General features: G+C 41.8%; 2 protein-coding genes across 3 annotated transcripts; one reads left to right on the plus strand and one right to left on the minus strand.

Annotated features, from left to right (window-relative positions):
• The first annotated feature begins 748 nt into the window (after positions 1–748).
• Positions 749–3,452, plus strand: LOC127356327 (serotonin N-acetyltransferase). 2 transcript variants are annotated; one of them, XM_051387979.1, is made up of 4 exons: positions 749–975; positions 1,476–1,723; positions 2,069–2,223; positions 2,320–3,452. In XM_051387979.1, exons 2-4 carry the CDS (start codon positions 1,567–1,569, stop codon positions 2,686–2,688), a joined length of 681 nt encoding a protein of 226 aa, XP_051243939.1. In that variant the 5' UTR covers positions 749–975; positions 1,476–1,566; the 3' UTR covers positions 2,689–3,452. The 2 variants fall into 2 exon arrangements, with proteins under 2 accessions (XP_051243939.1, XP_051243938.1); XM_051387978.1 differs by having other exon boundaries at positions 749–962.
• Positions 3,453–6,430: 2,978 nt separating this feature from the next.
• On the minus strand, positions 6,431–20,380 carry evplb (envoplakin b). The gene is given in 23 exon segments (XM_051387919.1): positions 6,431–10,264; positions 10,398–10,490; positions 10,585–10,716; positions 10,831–10,914; positions 11,047–11,197; positions 11,331–11,524; positions 12,052–12,190; positions 12,641–12,819; positions 12,957–13,129; positions 13,242–13,339; positions 13,435–13,589; positions 13,682–13,828; positions 15,130–15,240; positions 15,353–15,448; positions 15,605–15,712; positions 16,038–16,199; positions 16,326–16,367; positions 16,452–16,475; positions 16,477–16,584; positions 16,672–16,795; positions 16,965–17,119; positions 17,321–17,420; positions 20,225–20,380. Coding segments are annotated over 23 exon segments (6,174 nt in total). The 5' UTR covers positions 20,266–20,380; the 3' UTR covers positions 6,431–6,706.
• Positions 20,381–21,748: the final 1,368 nt, after the last annotated feature.

The raw sequence follows: 21,748 nt of genomic DNA on the forward strand, positions 1-21,748 counted from the left end.
CTTTATACTCGACTGTAGTTCAGTACATATAAATATGTATTTATTGAACAGTTATAGCTACTATTAAGATTAAGGTTTTAGATTAAAAAAACAGGGTTTATTTATAAAATACAATTCATTGGTAAAATTTTAACAAGTTTTCCTAAAAACATTGTTTAGACTCACACTCACATGGCACACTAGAAGTGTGTGTTGGTGCCTGTGTTTTGATGTGTTCTGATGTTTCTGGGCATTAAGCTCTGGGCAGTGGCTGTGTAGCCCCCAGCCAATAACAGCTCAGGGTGTGAGGGCGGGGCTCTATAACAGTGCAGCCAGATCATAAGCAGCATTGGAGAGGTGCTTCTGGTTGAGCCAGGGGAGGAGGGGACAACTTTAAATAAAGTGGTTAAAACTAGTTCCATTTAATGAGCTACAACAGTAAAATGCTACTTATAAACAGATATAGCAGTATTGATAAGTAAGCATGGGACCATTTCATGTCCCAATTATCTTGACCATAATAATTGTGATACAGGAGGTTATCAGGATAATCATGACAATATACTTCAAACTTTTTGGCACTAAAACATACTGGAATCATTTTACCTTACATTTTATTAAGAAATATTTATCGTTTAACATGGCACCTCATCTGCCTCTTCTTTATTTTGGAAACTTTACTACTTCCACACATCCAACTTTTTTGTTGGAGATACAACAGTCAGTGAGGTCACTTTTCTTCTTAATAAGTATGTGTTTACTTATTGGCCACTCTCTCCAGAACACCACAGCCAGCTGAACGCGAGATAAAGAGTCGGTAATGCTCCGAGTTGTGGAAACAACTTCTGTAATCCTTCATCATGTGACTCATAGTAATAATCACTTCATAATGAAGAGAGACGGCTGTGGTGGTGAGACAGAGGCAGAGAAAGAGAGCTGGTCGGTCCACAAACCCTCACCAACAAACACCTCCACATCCTCCGGTAAGTGCCTCCGGTAAGTGTCTCTGCAGCCCGGGTTGGAGAAGAAGCATCAGAGTGTTTCCTTCATTTAACTCGAGTTTCTGAATTGTTTCTTCACTACAAAGCAGTGGTGAACATAAATATATGAGCTTATTACAAAGATGCACATTTAAATAGCTGCACTGGCCACTTGTGATGCCCTGAAATGCAGTTTTAACTGTGAACCTTTTAGTGGCACTTTACTAAATAAAACTTAACTTCTGGACACTGCTGCTGTCGTAGACCTGCTATAAATAGTCCAGAGGTGGTGGTTCATAGCAAATCAGTTATTAACTGTCCATTCGTTTTAGAGAAAAAACAACAAACGGCTACAATGGACACAGTTAATTGTAGGGTTGATTTTAATTGCCCCACACAGTTGTGACCTTTATTCATTCATTGACATCAAATATTCAAATGCAAATGAGCCGGTGAATCACAGCCGGTAAAGCTGTCCTATAAATACGGACACAAAACATCCTGTTGTCCTCGCAGGGCCGGACAGAGGTGATCCTGCTGAGCGAGGAGAGGACAGAAGGAGACAACACGCAAGACTTTTTGGGGGGGAGAGAGAGAGCAAAGTCGTATGATGTCCGTCGTTGGCGCGCAGCCTTTCATCAAACCAATGCAGCCATCACCTTCTGTTTCGCCTGGCATACAAAGGAGACACACACTGCCTGCGAGCGAATTCCGACCGCTCAACACGCAAGATGCCATAAGCGTCTTTGAAATCGAGCGAGAAGGTAAGAGACTCATATGATCATGTATCTGTTTGTTGGAGCAGAAACCCGCTCTGCCGAAGTTTTGCTGAGTGAAAAGAGGCATTATGTCGATGGAGGGATTTGCGTAAAAGCATTGATGGCATCGACAGACATAATTCTCTTTTTGCTTTGAATGTAGTCACTGCTCAGATATTCTTTTAATGACCTTTTAAACACTGTGGGATAAATCTGTATTAGACACTCAGTTTATTGGGCACTTGGGCGCCGCCTTTAGTGCGCGTAAAAGTAGTGCCAAAATGTTTGTGCATGGCCATATTCATTCTCTCTCTCTCTCTCTCTCTCTCTCTCTCTCTCTCTCTCTCTCAGCTTTTATTTCAGTGTCAGGTGAGTGTCCCCTCCACCTGGATGAGGTGCGTCATTTCCTCACACTGTGTCCAGAGCTGTCCATGGGCTGGTTTGAGGAGGGCCGGCTGGTGGCTTTTATCATCGGCTCTCTCTGGGACCAGGACAGACTCACTACAGTAAGACACCCTGCACCTTTTCAATTAATCATGTAACTCTTTAAAACAAATGCGTGTTCTGTAAGGATCAGTAATTATGATCTCTAACCACCACAGGACGCACTGACTCTGCACAAGCCCTGCGGCTCAACCGTCCACATCCACGTCCTCGCTGTCCATCGCACCTTCAGGCAGCAGGGCAAAGGTCCCATCCTGATGTGGCGTTACCTGCAGTATCTCCGCTGCCTTCCCAACGTGCGCCGAGCAGTGCTGATGTGCGAAGACTTCCTCATTCCTTTTTACCGCAAGTCAGGCTTCAAGGTACTAGGGCGCTGTGCCATCACCGTGGCCAACCTCACCTTCACAGAGATGTGGTACCCCATCAGCGGCCACGCGTACATGCGGCGCAACAGTGAAGCAATCCGTTTCCCTCAGCATCCCTTGACTCTGCCACTGACAAAGACTGGTGAACACCTTGATGTATGACATGTCAGTGAGATGAGATGTCTGCACAGGTTGTCTTTCAGTTAAAATCAGTGTTGTACTCTTTGTAGGACATGTCAGAGGTTGGTTTTTTTCAGTTTTCAGTGGCTGCTTACTCTGTTCTGTTGGACTTTTTCCCTCTAATCTCATACTGAAGCTCGTCAATCAATCTTGTGTGAAATTCTCTTATTATGTACAATAAAAACAAGAATGTACTATACTGTAATGTGAATTATTATATATACTCAAGTTTACTTTGTTAGACTCTGTCCAGTGAAAGGACTAGAGTAGTGTGCTGAACTATTATAACTCTAACTGGAGTTACTTTGATGGTGTGTTGCATACGTGGTAGATCTTTGGATTTGTTGCTATACCTCCTGCTTAGCACCTTTCTGGGCTTCCCACAACTAAAGACTGACGTCAGCGACCAGGCTTTAGCTGCTCAACCACAGCTTCTCCAGCTCTATTAGGGGGCTTTAGCTGTTGGAAACGCTGGAGGATTTAGAAGGGGATCCACTCATCAGTTAGTCTGCAGATCCAATGACCTAACTTAAACCAACATGTAGATTTTGGTGATGAGATGTTTGAGTTTGTGAATCCAGACTTTGTCTTGTGATGTTTCATATTTGTGTCCATTTCAGTATCACACTTTCAATAAAATGTTTTATACTATTTTTTTATAATTCATGTTTTTGATTTGGTTTGTCCTCTCAGAGACATTTTAAACGTTTTTCCACAAGTTAAAACAAAATAAAAGTCTTGTACCCACACTGGTTGACAAGTTTATTCAATGAAACATTCCCTTAAACTCTTTATTATCACTGTTATTTAGAATAAGAGGCTCCTAGCCTTTCTGTGGTATAATGTCACTACACTGTCTTTATGCCAATATCTTCAGCTCTCTCTGAACTGTGCCTCTGGAGCCTCGGGCCAGTCAGTGGGAAGCCTTATGCTCTTGAATGGAGCTTTAATCCATGACACAGTCACCGACTCACATCTAATCCACTAACGTGCCAGGGTGAGCAGCTCCTGCTGCTCTGAAGGACAAACTCTGTACTTAGGGGTCACCTGGACCATGACCCAGGACTCCAATTAGCACCAGCACACAGTGAGGAGGGTAAAGATGTTTGGAGTGTGATGCAAATACTTTCATATTAGCAGCAGCTTATATATGGGGGCAAAGCCAAAAATATGTATTGTTCCCCCTTCCCCTGAGGAAGAAGCCTCTGACACAAGAAAGTATGTAGCCCGCCAAGTGAAAAATCAACTGAGAAGATATTGTATATTTTATGTGTTGTTTCTAATGTAGCTAAAGTAAGAGACTAACAAATGTAAAATCTGTCAAACAGTAGCTTACATTTACATTAGGATACACTAGTAGCACCAGATCAGTACTACTTTCTCTGATTCATTCATTTTACACATTAACATCCACCGTCAGACGAGGGTCAGCAGAAAAAAAGCACACATGAACTATGTTTTCTCTCAGGAATCTAAACTTTTTCGGGTTAAAACTGGCTTTGTAAATGTCACTGGTCATGTGGACTTTGTGGAGGTTAACTTTGATGATAAAGAAATAAATTACAATTTCTCCTACAAACAGGAATCTGCAGAGTGAAGATGGCTTGCGGCTGATTGGTTTCAAGCTGATGCAGCCAGCTGGCATCTTTGCTTGGTTTTGATTCTTAGTTGGCTGTCAGAGAAGTCTGAGCTTTACTGGAGTTTATTTTTAAACCAATGAAGAGCAATGAGGAAGTTTTTTAGTGTGTGCAATGAAGTTGCTTCACATTGGTAAATTTAACTGCAGAATTGTCAGGAGTTGATCAGTGCATGTATCAAGATGCAGACTTATGTGGGCTATCACGGTTATCATACTTTTTGTTCTTATGTGCCTTTATGTATGTTTCTATTGATACCATTAATTTCCAGTGGCAATAATAAAGTGCTTGCCTGACTCGTTTCGTCAATGAAAATTGTCACTGCTCCTGATATTGTTGTATGAAGAGGGAAAATACAGCACAGTGCTCACTGAATAAGAGTGCTTTAAATACTAGTTGATGTGGCATTGGCATGATTGCAGGGCAGGCGTACAGGAGGCTTCGCTATCATCGTTTATAGAGAGGGTGAATGAGAGACAAATGTGTGAATGCTCATTGTCAAAGCTTAAACCATCAGCTGCAGTCTAGTATTATGACAATAATAATCCAGCAAAACAGAAAGGAGCTGCCAATTACCATGTACATCACACAGGCAATGGTCCAGTCAGTGCTAATGTGCTATTTGTGTTTCCATGTACTGTATGTGATGCTGTCATATTCTGGGTTATTTAGCAGGCTTTTTATTAGAGAGGTAGTTATCACGCATGCACTCACTGTGGGTCACTACCCCAATGATAGAAACTGAAGACACATCCCAGAAACCAGAATTTGATTTCCGCCAGTACACTTTGCTGTCAAAACATATATATATATATATATATATAATATGAGGCACAAAGTACACAATGCAAGCTGGTTTTGTCATTACAGCATCATGTTTTCAAACTTCTTTAAGTGAGATAATCATCAGGGAACATCCTTCACCCCCAGAGTGGGGCCACTTCAGCCTCCAGACAGGCTCATGTGCAGTAATCCTGCAAAGTCCTTTCAGTCATCGGGTAATCTGGCAGGCAGACATGCTAGCACAGGCCACATATTCCTACATCAACGCCATTTACTGTTAACCTCCACTGTGTGGCATGTTAATGCAACAATGTTGACATGTTAATATTTGTAGTCTGCAGTCTTTTATTAGACACATGCCTCATCCATGTAGACCCTGAGTGTGACCTCACCAACCTTAACACACTGCATGCTCGTACGTGAGTCATGTTTAATCTGTATCCTTAATCCATGATTTCCAAGCATATGACTCGCAAGGGCTTACGAGCATTGCATACTAAGTACAGCTGTGTTGCCATTAGATAAAGTATTAGATACAACAGATGATTCACTGTCTTGTCGAGCAAGCTATTTCTGGAAATGGGAAGAGATGTGTCATAAATTGTATATCCCCCATATTAATATTAATAGTAAGAGCCAAGCTCTGTGATTCTGTACTTATAGGAACAGCAGTGCTTTGAGCTAAATGTTAAACATGCTAAACATCAGTATGCTAACATGCTGAATCTTAGCAGGTTTATTGTTTACCATGTTCAACATTATAGTTTAGTGTGTTTAAATGGTAACATTTGTAAGTTATGACTAAACCACAGACTAAACAGAAGTACAGTGGAGGATAATTTTGCAGATAATAAGTTAAGGTATTGGATGAATATGTGTACTAAATTTCTCAACAATCAAGGAAATACTATTTCCCTCAAAACCATACATGTCAACCTCATAGTGCCACCATGAGGAAAAGTCAGGAGATTACCAAAGTCATTATGATTCTTTCTCTGGGAACCATAAAGATCTGTACAACATTAAATGGAAATCTATCCATCAGTTGTTAAGATATTTCAGTTTGGACCAAAGCAGTGGACTGACCAACTGACTGACAGACCAACATTGCCATCTCTTAAACTATGATGTTAGCGTGGCTAAAAAGCAGACGTCAGAATGAAAATCGTCATATGATCATCAACATTGTTACAAGTATTGTGAATACCCCAAACCGTGTGTAGTCTATGAAATAAATGTTCTCTATTTATATACATATGTTCTTATAATTCAGCTCTCAGTATTTTAAATAACAAGACAGAAAGTGAGGTTTGCAGAGTTTAATAAACACTTGAAACACGCTGAAAAAACAATTTACCATATAAAACAAACATTACCCTCATTTTTACAGCAGACCCAAAATTAGCACTGAAGAAACAGATCCACATGTAGCCTACAGTTTCACCAAAAGTGTAGTTTTTTGACTGAATGTATGAACATGTACATTGTCGATTTTATCAGTTTTATCAGTTAGCATTACTCTTAATTATCATACACCCTTTACCACCAAGTGGCTCAAGCAGATAAAACATGGTACATCTTCACATATAAACATTGTTGTAGGGGGAATTAAACCGATAGTTTGAGTATGATGGGGCATTTGAGGCATCAGTGGAGGCTGCAGGAAGCAGCAGGAGCCCCGTGCTGATGTCTTTCTGACAGCGATCCATTGCCTGCTTGTATGTGATCTTTTCTTTAGTGACGGGGTCTACCAACTCTTTTGTGAGGGAAGCCTCATTTTGCAGATGATCAGCAGTTGTGCTGTCAATCAGATTGGCAGCGAGAGCTTCTTGGACAGTGAGGCGGCCGGCTTTAGAGGGATCCACCAACCCACCAGTCAGGTACTGCGCCTCCATGTACCTCCTGGCATTTTCTTTGGGAATATACCCTTTCTGTGCGGCTTGTCCCACTGCGAGCCGCTCTTTGGTCACTGGATCCTCGACTCCAGTGAAGGCCTTCTGGGCATTCAGAAGCTTGTACATGTGACCCGTGTCAATTAAACCATGTTCAGCTGCCTTGTGGACAGACACTTTGTCCTTCTTGGCAAGATCAACAATTCCACCAGAGGCTGCTTGTGCCTCCAGCAGCTTCAGAGCTGTGTCAGTATCAATGAGTTTGCGGGTCAGGGCGCTTCTCACAGACATGCGGCTTTGAGTGGTGGTGTCAAAAATACCGGAGATGGGGAAATGCTCATCACCCGCTGAGGCACTGAGGTTGTTCAAACTGCCCGCTGAGGCACTGAGGTTGTTCAAACTGTCCGCTGAGGCACTGAGGTTGTTCAAACTGCCACTATGGCGAGTGTTGAGGCTGGGGTAGGAGGACCTTAGGGAGGATGGCATGGTTTTCAAAGGAGAGGCTGGCATGGGTTTGGTGGGTGATCTTGGGGCTGTTATTTGAGGTATGTCAGGCATTTGTCTTTCCCCTACAACAAGGAGGGCAAACTCCGTGATGTTCATTTTCCCTTCCTTGTAACGCATCACGTCATACTGGGTCAAGCGCCCCTCCCTCAGAGCATCCTTGACTGAGTACTGCTTCCCACTTTTGCGATCCTGCAGAATTGTTGTATCTCCATCTGGACCTGTTGATGTGATTTCCTCCCAGTCACACTCCAACTGTGACAGGTGAATGTAATGGTTGCGATCAATTAGCCCCTGCACGTAGGCATCATAGGGAGACATGTCTTTACCGGTTTCTGGATCCATGATGGTGATCTTCGTAGAAAGATTTGTCTCTCTGGTGTGAGTTTCAGACTGGTCATCTTTCTTAATGGTGTTCAGCAACTCAGTGATCAATGTTTCTCTCTGGTGTATTTTGTCTTTTTCACTCAGGATTTCTTTCTCCAGCCGTTGCACTTCAGAGGATGTTTTAAGACTCCTCTGCCGTGCAATCAGGTTTCTCTCACTCACCAGCTTGGACTGCTGCTGGAAGGTTATACTGATGTTCTGTCTTTCAGACTCGAGCATTTTGAGCTGTCTGAGGAGATCCTCCTTCTCTCTGTGCAGAGAATCCCTGTTGGTGATGAGAGCAGTCTCCTCCTGAGAAGTCACAGACTTCGATGTCTGCAGATGGGTCATTTTGATGTTGATGTTCTGAATGTTATCCTCCTGATCACGCCTGAGATTTCTCTCCTGCGTTACTAGCTCTCTTAGATGTTCCCTTTCAGCCTCATCAGCTGGGTCTTTCTCTACGCGAACAACTTCTCTGTAAACAACCTTCTCAACTGACTTCTCCTTTTGCAGAATTTCCAACTTGAGCTTCAGGTTGCGGATTTCTCTCTCTAGACGACTGATATTGGTGCCCTCAGTCTCCAAGTTGTCACGTATACCATCAGTTAGTTTTTCCAGCTTAGGGTCTCTCTCCACTTTCAGGACCTCCTCAATGACAATCTTTTCCTCAACGGGCGGATGAGAATTTTCAAGTTCATGAATGCGAGATTTGATCTGCCTGAGCTCTGACTCTACTTGAATCTTCTTCTGACGATCATCCATCTGAGCCAGGGTACTCTCTTTATCTTGAACATGGGCTCTAAGCTGTCGGACCTCTAATTCAAGCTTTCTACGGGCTTTCAATTCCTCATCCAGATTCTTGTTCAACTTTTCATGCTCCAGCATCTGCTTGGGGTCCTTCTGAAGACGCACCACTTCCTGCATTACAATCTTCTCCTCTGGTTTCTGCCTTTCGAGGACAATGTATTGGTTTTGGAGGTCAAAGAGACACTCCTCCACACTGCGGCGTTGTTGAATCTCTTCTCTTACATTCCTTCGAAGTCTGTCAGCCTCTTTCTCAAGAAGAGGATCATTCTCATATTTGATGAGCTCTTTATTGACTAGCTTGGTCTCCACTTTGGATTTTTCAGCTTTCAACTCATCTCTTTCTTTACGTAGGCGGGTCAGCAGCTCGAGGGTGGTGTCATAGTTGACTTGCAGACGGGAAACTTGGTTGCTTAGCCTTTGTAATTCCCTAATGACCTCTGGGCTTTTCTCTTCTTTGATCACCTCCTGAGTCACCTCCTTGTACTCCACTTTGGGTTTCTGAGCACGCAGGGTAGTCAGAGTCGTTATCACTGTGTTGATTTCTCTCTCCAGGTCTGTGCGGTTGCGGCTCGATTCCTGCAGCTCTTTTCTCAGACGCACCAGTTCGAGTTCTGTCTCAGGATCAACTCGGTAGATCTCATTGATGACCTCCTTGACCTCGACTTTAGGCCTGAGCTTCTCCAATTCACCGTAACGTAGCTGAAAGGTGGTCAGGTCTTTCATCAAGATAACATTCTCATCTTTCTCCTCTTCCAAGGCAATTCGTAGTTTCTTCGACTCTTCAAGCGTTTCTGGATCTTGCTGTACTTGCTTCACCACCTTGGAGACTATCTTGGGTTGGATTGTCGGAATGACCCTCTCCAGTGTGTTTATCTGGCTCCTTAAGCTAAAAATGCTATCGTTGAGCGACTTGCAATGAGATTCCTCTGCTGCAATATCATTCTGGAACATGAGAACAGCTTTCAGCATTTCTGGATCCTTTTCCAGCCTCACCACTTCCTTCTTGACAACCTTCTCCCTTATTTTGGGTTTTTGCTGAGCTAGAACCGTGAGTTCAGTTTTCACATGAACTGCCTCAGAATCTCTCGTTTGGAGCTCCAGTCGTATCCGATGCATCTCATCTCTAATCTTGGTGGCTTCTTTGTCAAGTTGCGGGTCTCTCTCATATTCAGTCAGTACCTTGGTAACCAGTTTAGGTTCGACTTTGGTCAGCTGTGTCTCCAGTTTGATAATCTTCTCATTTAAGATTTCTATCTCTGAATGGGTTCTTGACCTGTTATATGTTTCATCCTGGATCCGACTTTTCAGGGACTGTAGTTCCACCTCCAGCTTGGGGTCACGGTAGTATTGCACAACCTCCTTCTCTTCCAACCTCTCCACTCCTCTCCTATTCTTCAATGACACAAACCTCTTACGGTATGTTTCCAGGTCTTTTTCAGCATGTAAGCGCCTGGCAACCTCCTCAGTTAATTCATTTTTCAGGCTACCACTCTCCTCCAGGTCCTTCTTCTGGCTCTGTAGCTGCAGCTGCTGACTGACGACTACCTGACTAACTTTCTCTTCATTCTGGGCATGGATAAAAGGAAATATGAGAGTCACTTCAGAACAACTGACAACAATAATTTGGGTCAGGAATGATTCTACTATTTCTATTAATTATTATTGTTGTTGATGTTACTTTAATTCCATAATATCATACCCTGGCCATTATGTTCTTAGCTGTCCCCAACTGGCTGATCAGCTGGTTGTTTTCTGCAGACACCTCAGAGAAAAGGTTCAGTAGATTTTTCTCCTGTGGTAAAAGCAGAAGGCAAAATGAGTTTGGAATTCAAAGACGAAGTGTCATGAGTTCTTAGCTGTCTTCAGGCAGTTGTGTATAACTGCACCTTTCTCTGTACAGCCTGAGCCATCGTAGAAGTTTGTTTCGTTGGGATCGGTTCATCAACATCAACATCATCATCGCCATCATCGTCATCATTTAGAGTGCCACGGTAAGTGTATGACTTAATCTCGTACTCCTGAAAGTAAATATATTTAAACATTGAAGAATTAAGTACTTGGAAGTACATAGGTAATTAATTGAATTGAAGTTGCAAATGGTATGTAGGAGTGATCATATTCTCTGAACTCACATTTAAGACACTATGCAGATCACGGGACAGAAACTTGACACGGTCTAAATCACCTGATTTCTTCTTGATATCCTCCATTACTCTCTAAAGAAGACATGTAAAAACCACAGCTGATAAGACGAAGCAGTTTTATGTCATTGTTGAAACAGATATGAGTTAGTTTGTATATAAAAGTTGGAGACAGGTTGATGTATGTAAAGAAACACTTCCACTCACCTTTTGAGAGTTCTCCTTGGCTGTTATCTGTGCAACATTGTCAGTAGGTTTGATCGAATTATTGGGCAAATTGACCAAGAAGAAATCCAGTGACTGAACAGAATTCTGGAAATCTTGATTTCTACTGGTTGCATCTTGTACGAGAGCCGACCTAAAGCAAAATATAAAAAACTCTCTTCATCACCAATGAAGTGTTGACATTTTTAAATAAAGATATATTTCTTAGGACGTAAGCGGAGTCAGAAGTCAGCCACATGCAGTTTCAACAATCTTTTTTTGCTTACCGTTCCTGGATCTGATTTTTCACAGTCGTGTAACGATTCTGCAGCTTTTTCACCTCATTCTCCTGTCGGCGGATGTCAGGACAGTATTCACTGTAACTCTGCTGCAGGGGGCTGCATGCTTGCTCTGTGAAGTCCAAGTCTCTGCCTAATTGCTCCAACTCACCCTTTTTTGAGGCGACATCCTTACGCATAGCCTGTTTGACATCAGGAGAAAGAACAGAGATAAAGAAAAAAAACACTCTAGGTTTGGATCTCTTTGGAGTATCCCATGCTGTATCCCCTCACACTTGTATGAAATTGTTAAATATTAGGGATATAATGATTTGTCGCATCAATTTTGCGCTGGCCAAATGTTGTGTTGATTATTTCCAACTTGGATTTTAGAGTAATAAACACCTCAATTTCCAGCACTGGCAAATGTGCCCCATGCACCAGCACGAACAGTGAGCGGCTGTTCAGCTCTGTGTCATTTTAGGATTAGAAGAAAAATAGACTGAGACTAGAATCTTATCTTTGTAGATTTCTTTGTTTCTTTGACTCAAAAGGGCAAATAAATAACAAATCATTATTATTATTATTATTATCGTTATCAACATCAGCTATCGGCCAATTTATTATTTTTAACGTTTTTATTGGTGTTGGACCAGATTTCACAATAAGTGCATCCCTATTAAATATTTTAAAATATGGACTTTTTTGGTTGCATCATAAAGTACAACACCTGCAGCTGCTGGTTCCGACTCTGGAGGGCACTTGGTTTATCAAGAATGACGCCATCTTTAGCTAGCTGCTCCTCAAACCCAGAGACAATGCCGTCCACCTTCTGCAGCTGCTTCTCCAGGAACATGGAGGCTGTAGCTCTGGTTGAGAGGAGAGAAACACAGAAGGTAAAAACAAAATGAGATATCTGGATATATTTTTTCAAACTAAAAATGTGTATTCATACATGTGCTTCTATATTATAAAAAGTATTTAAAAAAGTAGATTAAAGAGAAACAATGTAACTTTTCCTGAAAAACGGCATTGTGGCTACTAATGACAATAATGGGACAATGCTAAATGCTAAACTACAGTTATGCTAAACAGGATGCTAAGCTATTGTCACAGTAGTTGAGAAGAGTTAAGGCAAAAATCCTCAGTATGTTGAATTGAGCTCATGTGTTTTATTGTTTATATGACAACTATATAGACAACTTTTAATATGTAAGAGGAGGAATGCATTATTTATTCACTTTAAATGCTTTTATGCTTTAAGAATGGTCTTGAAAAAAAAACTGCACTGTGCTATAATGTCATTCTGATCTTCTTACTTTTTATTATAAAGATCGATAAGGCCATTGATGTCATCAATCTTGTTGGTGGCAGCAGTGAGTTTGGGGGGCAGGGTGGAGGCAGTGGGTCCCAGGGGTTTCTTGGCCAGAACAGGCTCCATCTCCCTCTGGACCGCAGACTTCTCAGACTCCAGTTTTCTTACAGTCAGGGCAGATTTCTGGAGGGCAAGTCATATGATGTTACTGATCACAACTAGACGAGACAGACGTGTGAACATGCTGAGGACAACTTTTAGAAAATAAATAAATAAGTAACGTAGGTTATATTTTAAAGCATGATGTTGTTCATGTTCACCTCGTGCTCTTGCAGCCTTTTCGCCAGGTCTTCTGTGGGGTTGCGATTGTCTAGCGGGGCTCTAAGTCGACTCAGGATTTGTTTTTCGCTCTGATCCAGGGCTCTGTTGATCCTGTCGATCTCACTGGCTAGCTCTGCAGCTTTAGGATCCTCAGGAGCACTTTGTACAGCGACTGAGGAGGAGCAAAGACAGTCATTCTACAATTAGAAGTTAGACAAGACTACATTTTCTAAAAAATTTCAAAGACATCTTTTAAAGGGAAAACTAAATGTTTTTCTTCTCACCTGCCTTCTGAGGGCGAACCACCTCCACTGTGGGGTTCTTCAAAGAGGACATGAGTGCAGATCTACGGCTCTTCAAGCCGCTCAGCGCTCTGTCCAGACTGATCACACACACACAATGTTTCATTAACATCTATCACAAGCTCTGTTGTACCATAAAAAATAATGTAAATAAAACAAACTTTTTACTCTGTACCTGTTTACTTTCTCGAGGGCCTCAGCGTCAGGTGGTGGGATTATGAAACAGGCCCCCGGCAGGGTTCTGGTCTTCCCACTGCTGCTTTCAAACTCCCAGTTCTTATTATCAGAGTTGGACTTGAGGTTCAGCGTCTCACCCCGTCTCACTGCATCCTGAAATGGACAGAGAAGATGATCAAATAATGATGATGACAAGAAGAATATTTTGCCTTTTATATTAAATCCTGTAAATGATCACATCCTACCCCTTCATCTGCCCAGTCACACAGGGACATTGCAGTGGTGGGTTTGGTGGGCCGGGTTCGGCGTAACTCGAGAGGCACAATGCTGCTGCTGAGCTCCCTGAGGGCAGCCAGGCGCTGCTCATTCCTCTTTACTGCTGGTTCATCTCCCTAAAGGTATTATTGAGTTATAACAGGAGCAACGCAAGCAAACAAGGATATTATCATCTGAATACATCTTCAACTACCAGAGGCATGTCCCAAGAGGCAGGTTCACTCGGTTATCAGGATGACTAAGTAAAACCTGATTGTGTAAAAGGATCAGGGCATTGTATGTAGAAAGCAGCTCAGAGAGATCCCCTCTAGACATGTATTAAGACATATAAGCAACACGGATATCATGCGTCTTTTCCCCAATTTTTTTCCCCAGGAACTATGAATTGGCAAATTTTGTTCACTTTTCCTGCTGGACACAAGATGTCTCCTACTTCACTGTAAAGTCCATTCTCAGTGGATGTGCACTGGTGGATTCTGGATTCTGGAAGTTTCTACATCACACTGTACAAGTTGATACTGGACCAGGAATGACTTCCAAACTATTTGTGATGTAACAAATCATACTGGTAGGCCCCGTCCCTTAAAATCAGATGTTCAGTTAGCTCAGAGAAACTTTCCACTTTCAGCAGATGAATGTGAAAACATCCTTCTAGTGTCAAACTCTGCACATACATCATTCAAACAGCACACTGTAGGAACAAGAAGAACAACATATTTTTGACTGGAGGGAGACTTAAAGATGATTTCCTAGTTTCTGAGTTTTATACATACCAGATAACTCAGTAAATCTGCTTCTAGAAATAGACCGCTGCAAATGATGCAAAGGACTAAACAAATGAGTGAATCAATGAACTCAGGAGGTGAAGCACCTGACACTTGTAGAACTGAACAGGGCACTTATTACACACTTACAGCACAGACATCTTCATCATATATTAAACTGACAAAAGTGACATTTTGAACTTAAGATAAATGTATAAATCAAAGGATTATACATCTACTTCAACTTGCAGACGTATGACCTAAAGATACTCCTCCAGAGGTCACCTAACCTTTTGAGTCATGTTCTGAAAAGGATTTTAAAAATATGATTGATCATAATAAGAAATATGTAATATCTATAATGTGTAAGGGGTAGTTTTATCCTACTATTAGCGTTTGATTAGTTACACCATCAGGGCTGCACACAACACAGATAAGGTGCCATAAAGCAGCTATGTTGTTCTTATGTATTAATCGTTCAAATATAACATAACATAATAATTATTTATGGTGTGCAGACTAACTGATTAAAATGTAAAGATGAATGTAAGAGAATGATAATAATTTTGGCCTTGCCTAATACTTATGGGACTCCAGTTTCTATATTTTTCAAGACTGCACAGAAACCATGACATCAGAAAACACAGTTGTACCTCCAGTGCCAGCAGGACCTCATGGTTGCTCTTGTTGGCCAGAGACTTTGGGTCCAGAGTGGAATTGAGTCTCTCCAGGGACTCGGACAACGTCTCTGCATCCAGCTGGAACTGCATTCGACAAATATTTGCTTATTAACAATAAGCTGTAGTGAACTGGTGGATTGGATAGAAGAAATATGACCACAGTCAGTCACTGTGTTTGTGGTCAGAGGCTCTCTACCTTTTTGTAGTCTTCAATGTTGTCCAGGTGTATTTCCTGTGCTAGACACAAGTTGAGGAAGGCCTGCCACTCGGCCTGCACGGCATCTCTGTGCGCCTGATGAAGACAATTCAATTCAACTTGATTATAATCTGTTCATTTCAATGTATTTGACCACAAGAAATCCCAAGTTATGACACTATCCGGGGCACTATGACGATTTATCAGTTTTCATACAGTTTCTGAGGTCCACATAGCTGACAGACGGCATACCTTTATTGTTGGGCTGCCAGGGTGTTTCTTTTCAACAAGACGATCTCCTTCCTCCTGCAGCTTGTTGATCTCAGTCTCGTGTGCTAGCAGTCCATTATTTTTGAATTTCTGTAAATACACAGAAACAACATAAAGTGGCATGTAGAAATGAAAATGTGAAAATGTTTCAGATATTCAGATCAGATTCTCCCAGCAGCTAAGCAGTTACTGTGCACCATACCGGTTACACCGGTTGGGTCCAAAGCTGGTGCAACCGGCCCCTAGAGGATTAATCTTGAAGCAGACAAACAAAGTTTTAATATTTGAATTTCCAAAAACCTCTCCACCCAGCACCTCCCTCTGACCACAAGATGACACAGTGAAAGTCAGTAGCCACGTCTGTCTTTAACAACAACACCATCAGGACCACATCATGCTGTGGACATCCCCTCACCTCATACTCCATGCGGACGCCTCGGGGGTCGGCCATGCGATCACTCCAGTCTCTCTGCAGGACCCTCTCCTGCTGGCCGGAAAGGTAGACCAGCTCCTTACTGCAGCTCTGCATGTACTCGTACAGAGAGGCCAGGTGGCTGCGTCTCCTCTGGGAGCTGTCCTGCAGAACGAACAGCATGCGTTCAAGACATACTCATCACTTCTACACATCCCCCTGAACTTAACTGAACTCCTGACAACACACATTGAGTTAACAGTCAACAAGGGCAAAAAAACAACAACTCACAAGCAGATGAGCATATTTCTCTTTGAGGGCGGCGTACTGCTCCTGTGAACAAAGAAGAAGAAGGTAAATGATTCATCCGTTATATAGTCCTGCAGAGTGCCTACATTTGTTGTTCTGTGCTGTTACCTGTGACGTGGTGGAACCCGGGCTGTAGCTGGGTGCTGTAGGACTCGATCGCCTGGTGCAGAATGTTATGTGCTGCAATCTGCTTCTCTACGTCGGCCAGGTTGGGGCCGTATGCCTCTGTATTTAACTGTTTCTGTAAATCACAGCATTACAAACCTGTGACGCTTAAAGATTATGGGGATGTTTAGCAAATAAACATTGACTCAAAGCTCGAACTGACCAGTTTTTCATCCAGCAGGGGACCCCAGTCGATCTTTTGTGTCGGCCCCAACCCTTGCACCTGGTTGTACAGTTCCCTGTAGACGGCACAGTCCTTTGCCCAGCGATCGTGCAGATTGCTCACACTGATAAAAGGAGACACAGTTATTTGGGTCATTGGCAAGCAGACAGGTGGAAAAGACACTTTGTGACAAGCTTATTTTGATGGCATGTAAAGTATCGAGTTTTAGGCGTGTCTGTTAGCATGCATGCCTGCATTTGTTTGTTGTCTGTGACACTCCAAAGTAAACTCACTCTTTCTCTATCTCAGGAGCCTGTGGGTGCTGCAACTTCTTGGACTTGTCCACGTCCATGAATAGTTTTTTCAGCAGCACCTCAGCCTCTGCCAGGTTGTCTGAGTTCTCCTTCTGGTGGAGCAGAGGCTGATTCTTCCCATAACGCTCTGTGTCCTGCAAAAGAAGCCAAAATAGCGTAAGATTGGAACTTATTTGATTTTGAAAAAGGCTTGATGTTAATATATATAATATTTAGACATTGTCTACAATACAAAAGAAAGAATCCAGTGTTAATGTTAATTTTGTGCTTAATGTTGTGATCTGCGTCTGGTTCAAATCTCAAGTCTCCAGTTCTGGTGCATGTGGACTTCTTACCACAGCCAGCAGCTCCTCTGCCTGCAGAATATTCTTCTCTACTTGGTCTGCATTATTCTGCATGCGAGAAATCAGCACCGCCAGGTCATTGGCCTGACTCCTGGGTGAAAACACAGAAAGATGGTGGTCAAAACTGTGCAGAATCTCCAGATGTTTCAGGGCATGACATGAATATATTAAGAAACTAGTACAAGTAGAAAGTAAGTAAGATATACTCCTCATACTGTGATGTTTGTTTTCATGCTTGAACCCCTATTTGCATTCTAAACATTTTATTGGATTGTAGCCTACAGTTATGTTGTTATGGTCCAATCAGGACCTGGTTAGTAAAGTGGTGAGGGAAGTGTTGAGATCTTTTTCTTCAGTGAAGCAGCAGTACCACACTGTAGAAGTACTTAATTACAGGTTAAAGTCATAATTCAATTTAAGTAGAAGTAGAAATGTATTAGCAGCTACATTTATATAAAAGTTCAAAAGTAGGAGTACTCACTAGGTTAAGAGTGTTATATTATTGGATTATTATTAATAATAATACTGGCTGAGGTGGAGATGATTATAACTGGTAGTTCAGTCTATAAATGCATCATATTTTAGAGGCTGATCAGATGTTTTGTGTGTGTGTGTGTGTGATAGCTGTCAGATAAATGTACCACATAATTGTATTAAATGTAGTTAGTTACTTCGCACCACAGGGTTTAAAATGTATATCGATTTTGTACTTTATATTGACAATGTTACTTCTGCTCTTCGTGTAATGACACGACTCAGATGCAAACATAAAAGCCTCTAAAAGCACGAACAAAGAAAATTCCGTCACTGGCATGTCACACATGAACACTTTCTGCAGACCTGTTTGTGCTCTCTGGGTGTTTGTTCTGTCATTCCTCCTCCACTGTGATCTGAAAGCCAACTATTTATTGTGACACACCCAGATCAGTACTCAGGGGACACACTGCAGAGTGGTGTGGGGGCGGAAGGGGGAGTCAGGAATGTCGTCAGCGTGTGATACCACTGAGACTAACGCGTTATACCACACCCTTCAGCTCTTATCAAATGAATGGAGTCATTACTCTGCAGTGGGGCTGTGGCAGTTGTAGTCAGACATTATGGCTCGTAGTAGGCGGAGTGCTGGAGGATAATAACTTACTGAAGTGAATTATTTTTATTGCTCCCAGTGGTGGAATGTAGATTTACTCAAGTACTGTACTTAAGTACAAATTAGAGTGTAACTGAGTACTTTCTTTTCATGCCACTTTCTACTTCTACTCCACTACACTGATTTACAGGTTTAATGACTAGTTATAGACTTAATCATGATCAATAAGTCAAATGAAAATGTATTATCCTGATTATGGTTTAAGTCAGAAGTGTCAAACATTTATTGGCTCTAGCTTCTTCTTCTAGGATTTACTGATTTTTCATTTAATTATTTTGTAGTTTGGACAAAACCAGCATTGTGAGGTGTTTCTTACCTTTTTTAAAATGTTTACAAACCAAACAATCAATCGGTCAATCGAGAATATATAATCAGGACATGAATCCCTAATGAAAATAATCATAAATAATAATAATCCTATATAAAATAGATACGAATTTGCTCCACTTCAATCAACTGCAACATTGAAATTATGCTTTTACATTAATGAATGAGTAATAATAATATTCCTGCTTAATTTTGATACTTTAAATACATTTCCTGATTATATTTACATACTTTTATTCAAGTAACATTTTCATTGCAGGACTATTACTTGTAACAGTATTTTTATGGTATCGCTCTTATCTCGGATGTAAAGGTCCCACATGAGGGTGACTCCATTCATCACCGACAGCTTCGTTACAAACACACAGTGCAGTTGAAGCAGAGGAGTTTCTTACCACAATCATAAATTATCAGACCTGTATATCAGAAGGAACAGGAATGCACGCAGGCACCACATTATACACTGACTGACTCACTCGCTTCCATTGAAACTCAAGTGTCACTGTGGTGATTAGGACAAACAGACCTAGCAGTAGAGAGACCCTGCCCTGCCACTCCCTCAGCCCTTCCTATCTCCTGTCAGTAACAATCTCCAGCCTCTGCCTCACCCCGCTCTAATGACCGTGTGTGCCCCCCCTTGGGTGACATGTTGCACCGAGAGGGGAACAACACCTGCTTGGTTACTTTGAGAGGAGTGGGGTAGAGGTTGTACAATCTCAAACCACACATTTATGGCCATGTGTACCTTCATAAAACATGATGGATGAGAGTCAACTCACTCCTCTACTCAAACAACCACAGGTTCCACTACAATGACAACAAGCCACATACATACTCAATTGAATTAGAGCTTTAAAGGCGCAGTGTTGACCCATCAGCTTTATGAGTCAGAACACTGGCCTATTGAGTGGCACCAGATATGGATTACATGAGTCAGTAAACTTTGACGATACACCCTTTGGGCAAAGATACAAATATATGTGGCGTGGTTAAGTACAGGAGTCAGGCAACTCTCAACACAACATTGTAACTTGTACGGGACAAGACATCATATTAATGGAGGATTCGTTCATTTTCCAAAGCGCCTCTTGCTGCTTTAGCTTCTCTGAGAATGAATGAAGGACAGTATCTAACATATACACTGTATTTTAACAGTCAGACCGATGTTGCTTTTATGTGGCAGCAGGAGCACATTTTATTGTCCAGGGACATAAATCAGCTCTCTCCTGTGCAAACACAAATGGGAGTATGGTACAACAATGCAGCATGAAGCAGATTTCAGGTCAGCCCTTCAGGAGAAACAAGCAGCGTGAGGCAGCAAAGAGAGGACACAAAACAAGGGACAACATAAGACTAGGAAATCTGACACACACACACACACACACACACACACACACACACACGAAGGTGACAGAACTCACTTGCTGATCTTTACAGGACTGTATTCCTTTTTCTTCGACATCTTGGGAGACCGTTCAGGCCTGTTTCTGTAATCTGAGTCCAAGTGTGTTCCTTCCAACTCACTCTCTCCTCTTCCCTCTCACTCCTTCTTGTGTCTTGTGGCGTCTCCCCCCCACCACCACCCCAGTTAAGGAGCGTCCACCTGTCTCAGCTCCTCCCAGCCCAGCAGGTGTGTCGTCAGTAAAAGCAGCCGAGGAGCAGACCGGGCGGACCTGTTCCACGATCCTTCACAGCCCTCGCTCTGAGTTTAGATTCTAGGAGCTCAAATGTGTGGTTTTTTTTATTTGTAAAGGATGATCAGGAAACAGGAGATCCACCCTGAAAGAGCCTCATTATGCTCTTGAGTTTACTACACCAGTGGGGTTTTTTCTAACTCTACACACTCACACCTGCCTATAGAAATGATCTCTGAACCTGATACAGCTACAACTCTGTTATCAGCTCCATGTAACACACAAGACGTGGCAGTGCATTATAAAGCACTCAGTTTCCATATGTATGATAGTGGTGGAATGTAGCAGAGCAGCTGGATCATCAGGTTCATTTAGCCATGAACAGGGCTGCACCTAAGGATTATTATCGTTATCGATTAAGCATTTCAATCATTTTCTTGATTAACTGATTAATTGTTTGGTCTATAAAATATCCACGACCCAGAGCTATTAGTTAGAGAGTTAGTTCCTCTTTTTGTGGCATTAGTGAAAGCAGAGCATGGGCTGACTTTAGACCATGGCCATGAAAAGCCTGAATTATTTTAGACAATGTGGTGATCAGTAATGGTTTTTCAGTATAAAATACTGAACTGAATTTTATTAAGAAGTATGGTAATTTATTGATATTTCTTACTGAAATTAAGTATTTTGTTACCAGTGTAAATAAAAGATTAGAAGATAAAAAATCTAATTTAGATTTGTATGTATCTTATGTCGCTATTAACTACATACAGGAGTACAAAAACAAATAAATCTCTAACTTATTCTTATTAAGTGGGTTATGATCTGTACAGTATCAGAATAGTAAAGTACAGTAGCTGTTAGTCAGTGTTAGCCGTTATAACACTACAGGGTAAGGTTTAAATTGTCTTTGAGTATCAGTACCAAACCCTGATGTGTCTTCATTAATTGGCAGATTATTTAATTTACTACGCAACCTCAAGGATGGAACCCAGAGCATATTCATTTCCTAGAATCAGTTGTTATCACACACACACCCTGTAAAATTACCCCTGAAACAAATGAAGAGTCAAGGTCTAGTGTGAAAACTTCACCTGTTTCCAAAAAGAAAAGAAAAAAAAGCGTGATAACAAAGATGGTATGCAAAACTACAGTTCATGTACATTCAGCACAAAACACAAACACGCACTATGCTCACAATAAAATGGGTTGTTGGAGTTGGAGGAATCTCAAACAATGTCACTTTTTCACGCCCCAGCGGGAAGAACTCGGTTGAGCATGCTGCTCAGTTTCATGCTTGCAGTGGGTGTG

Source organism: Dicentrarchus labrax, unplaced genomic scaffold, assembly GCF_905237075.1.
Source record: "Dicentrarchus labrax unplaced genomic scaffold, dlabrax2021, whole genome shotgun sequence".
Taxonomy (NCBI): Eukaryota; Metazoa; Chordata; class Actinopteri; family Moronidae; genus Dicentrarchus; species Dicentrarchus labrax.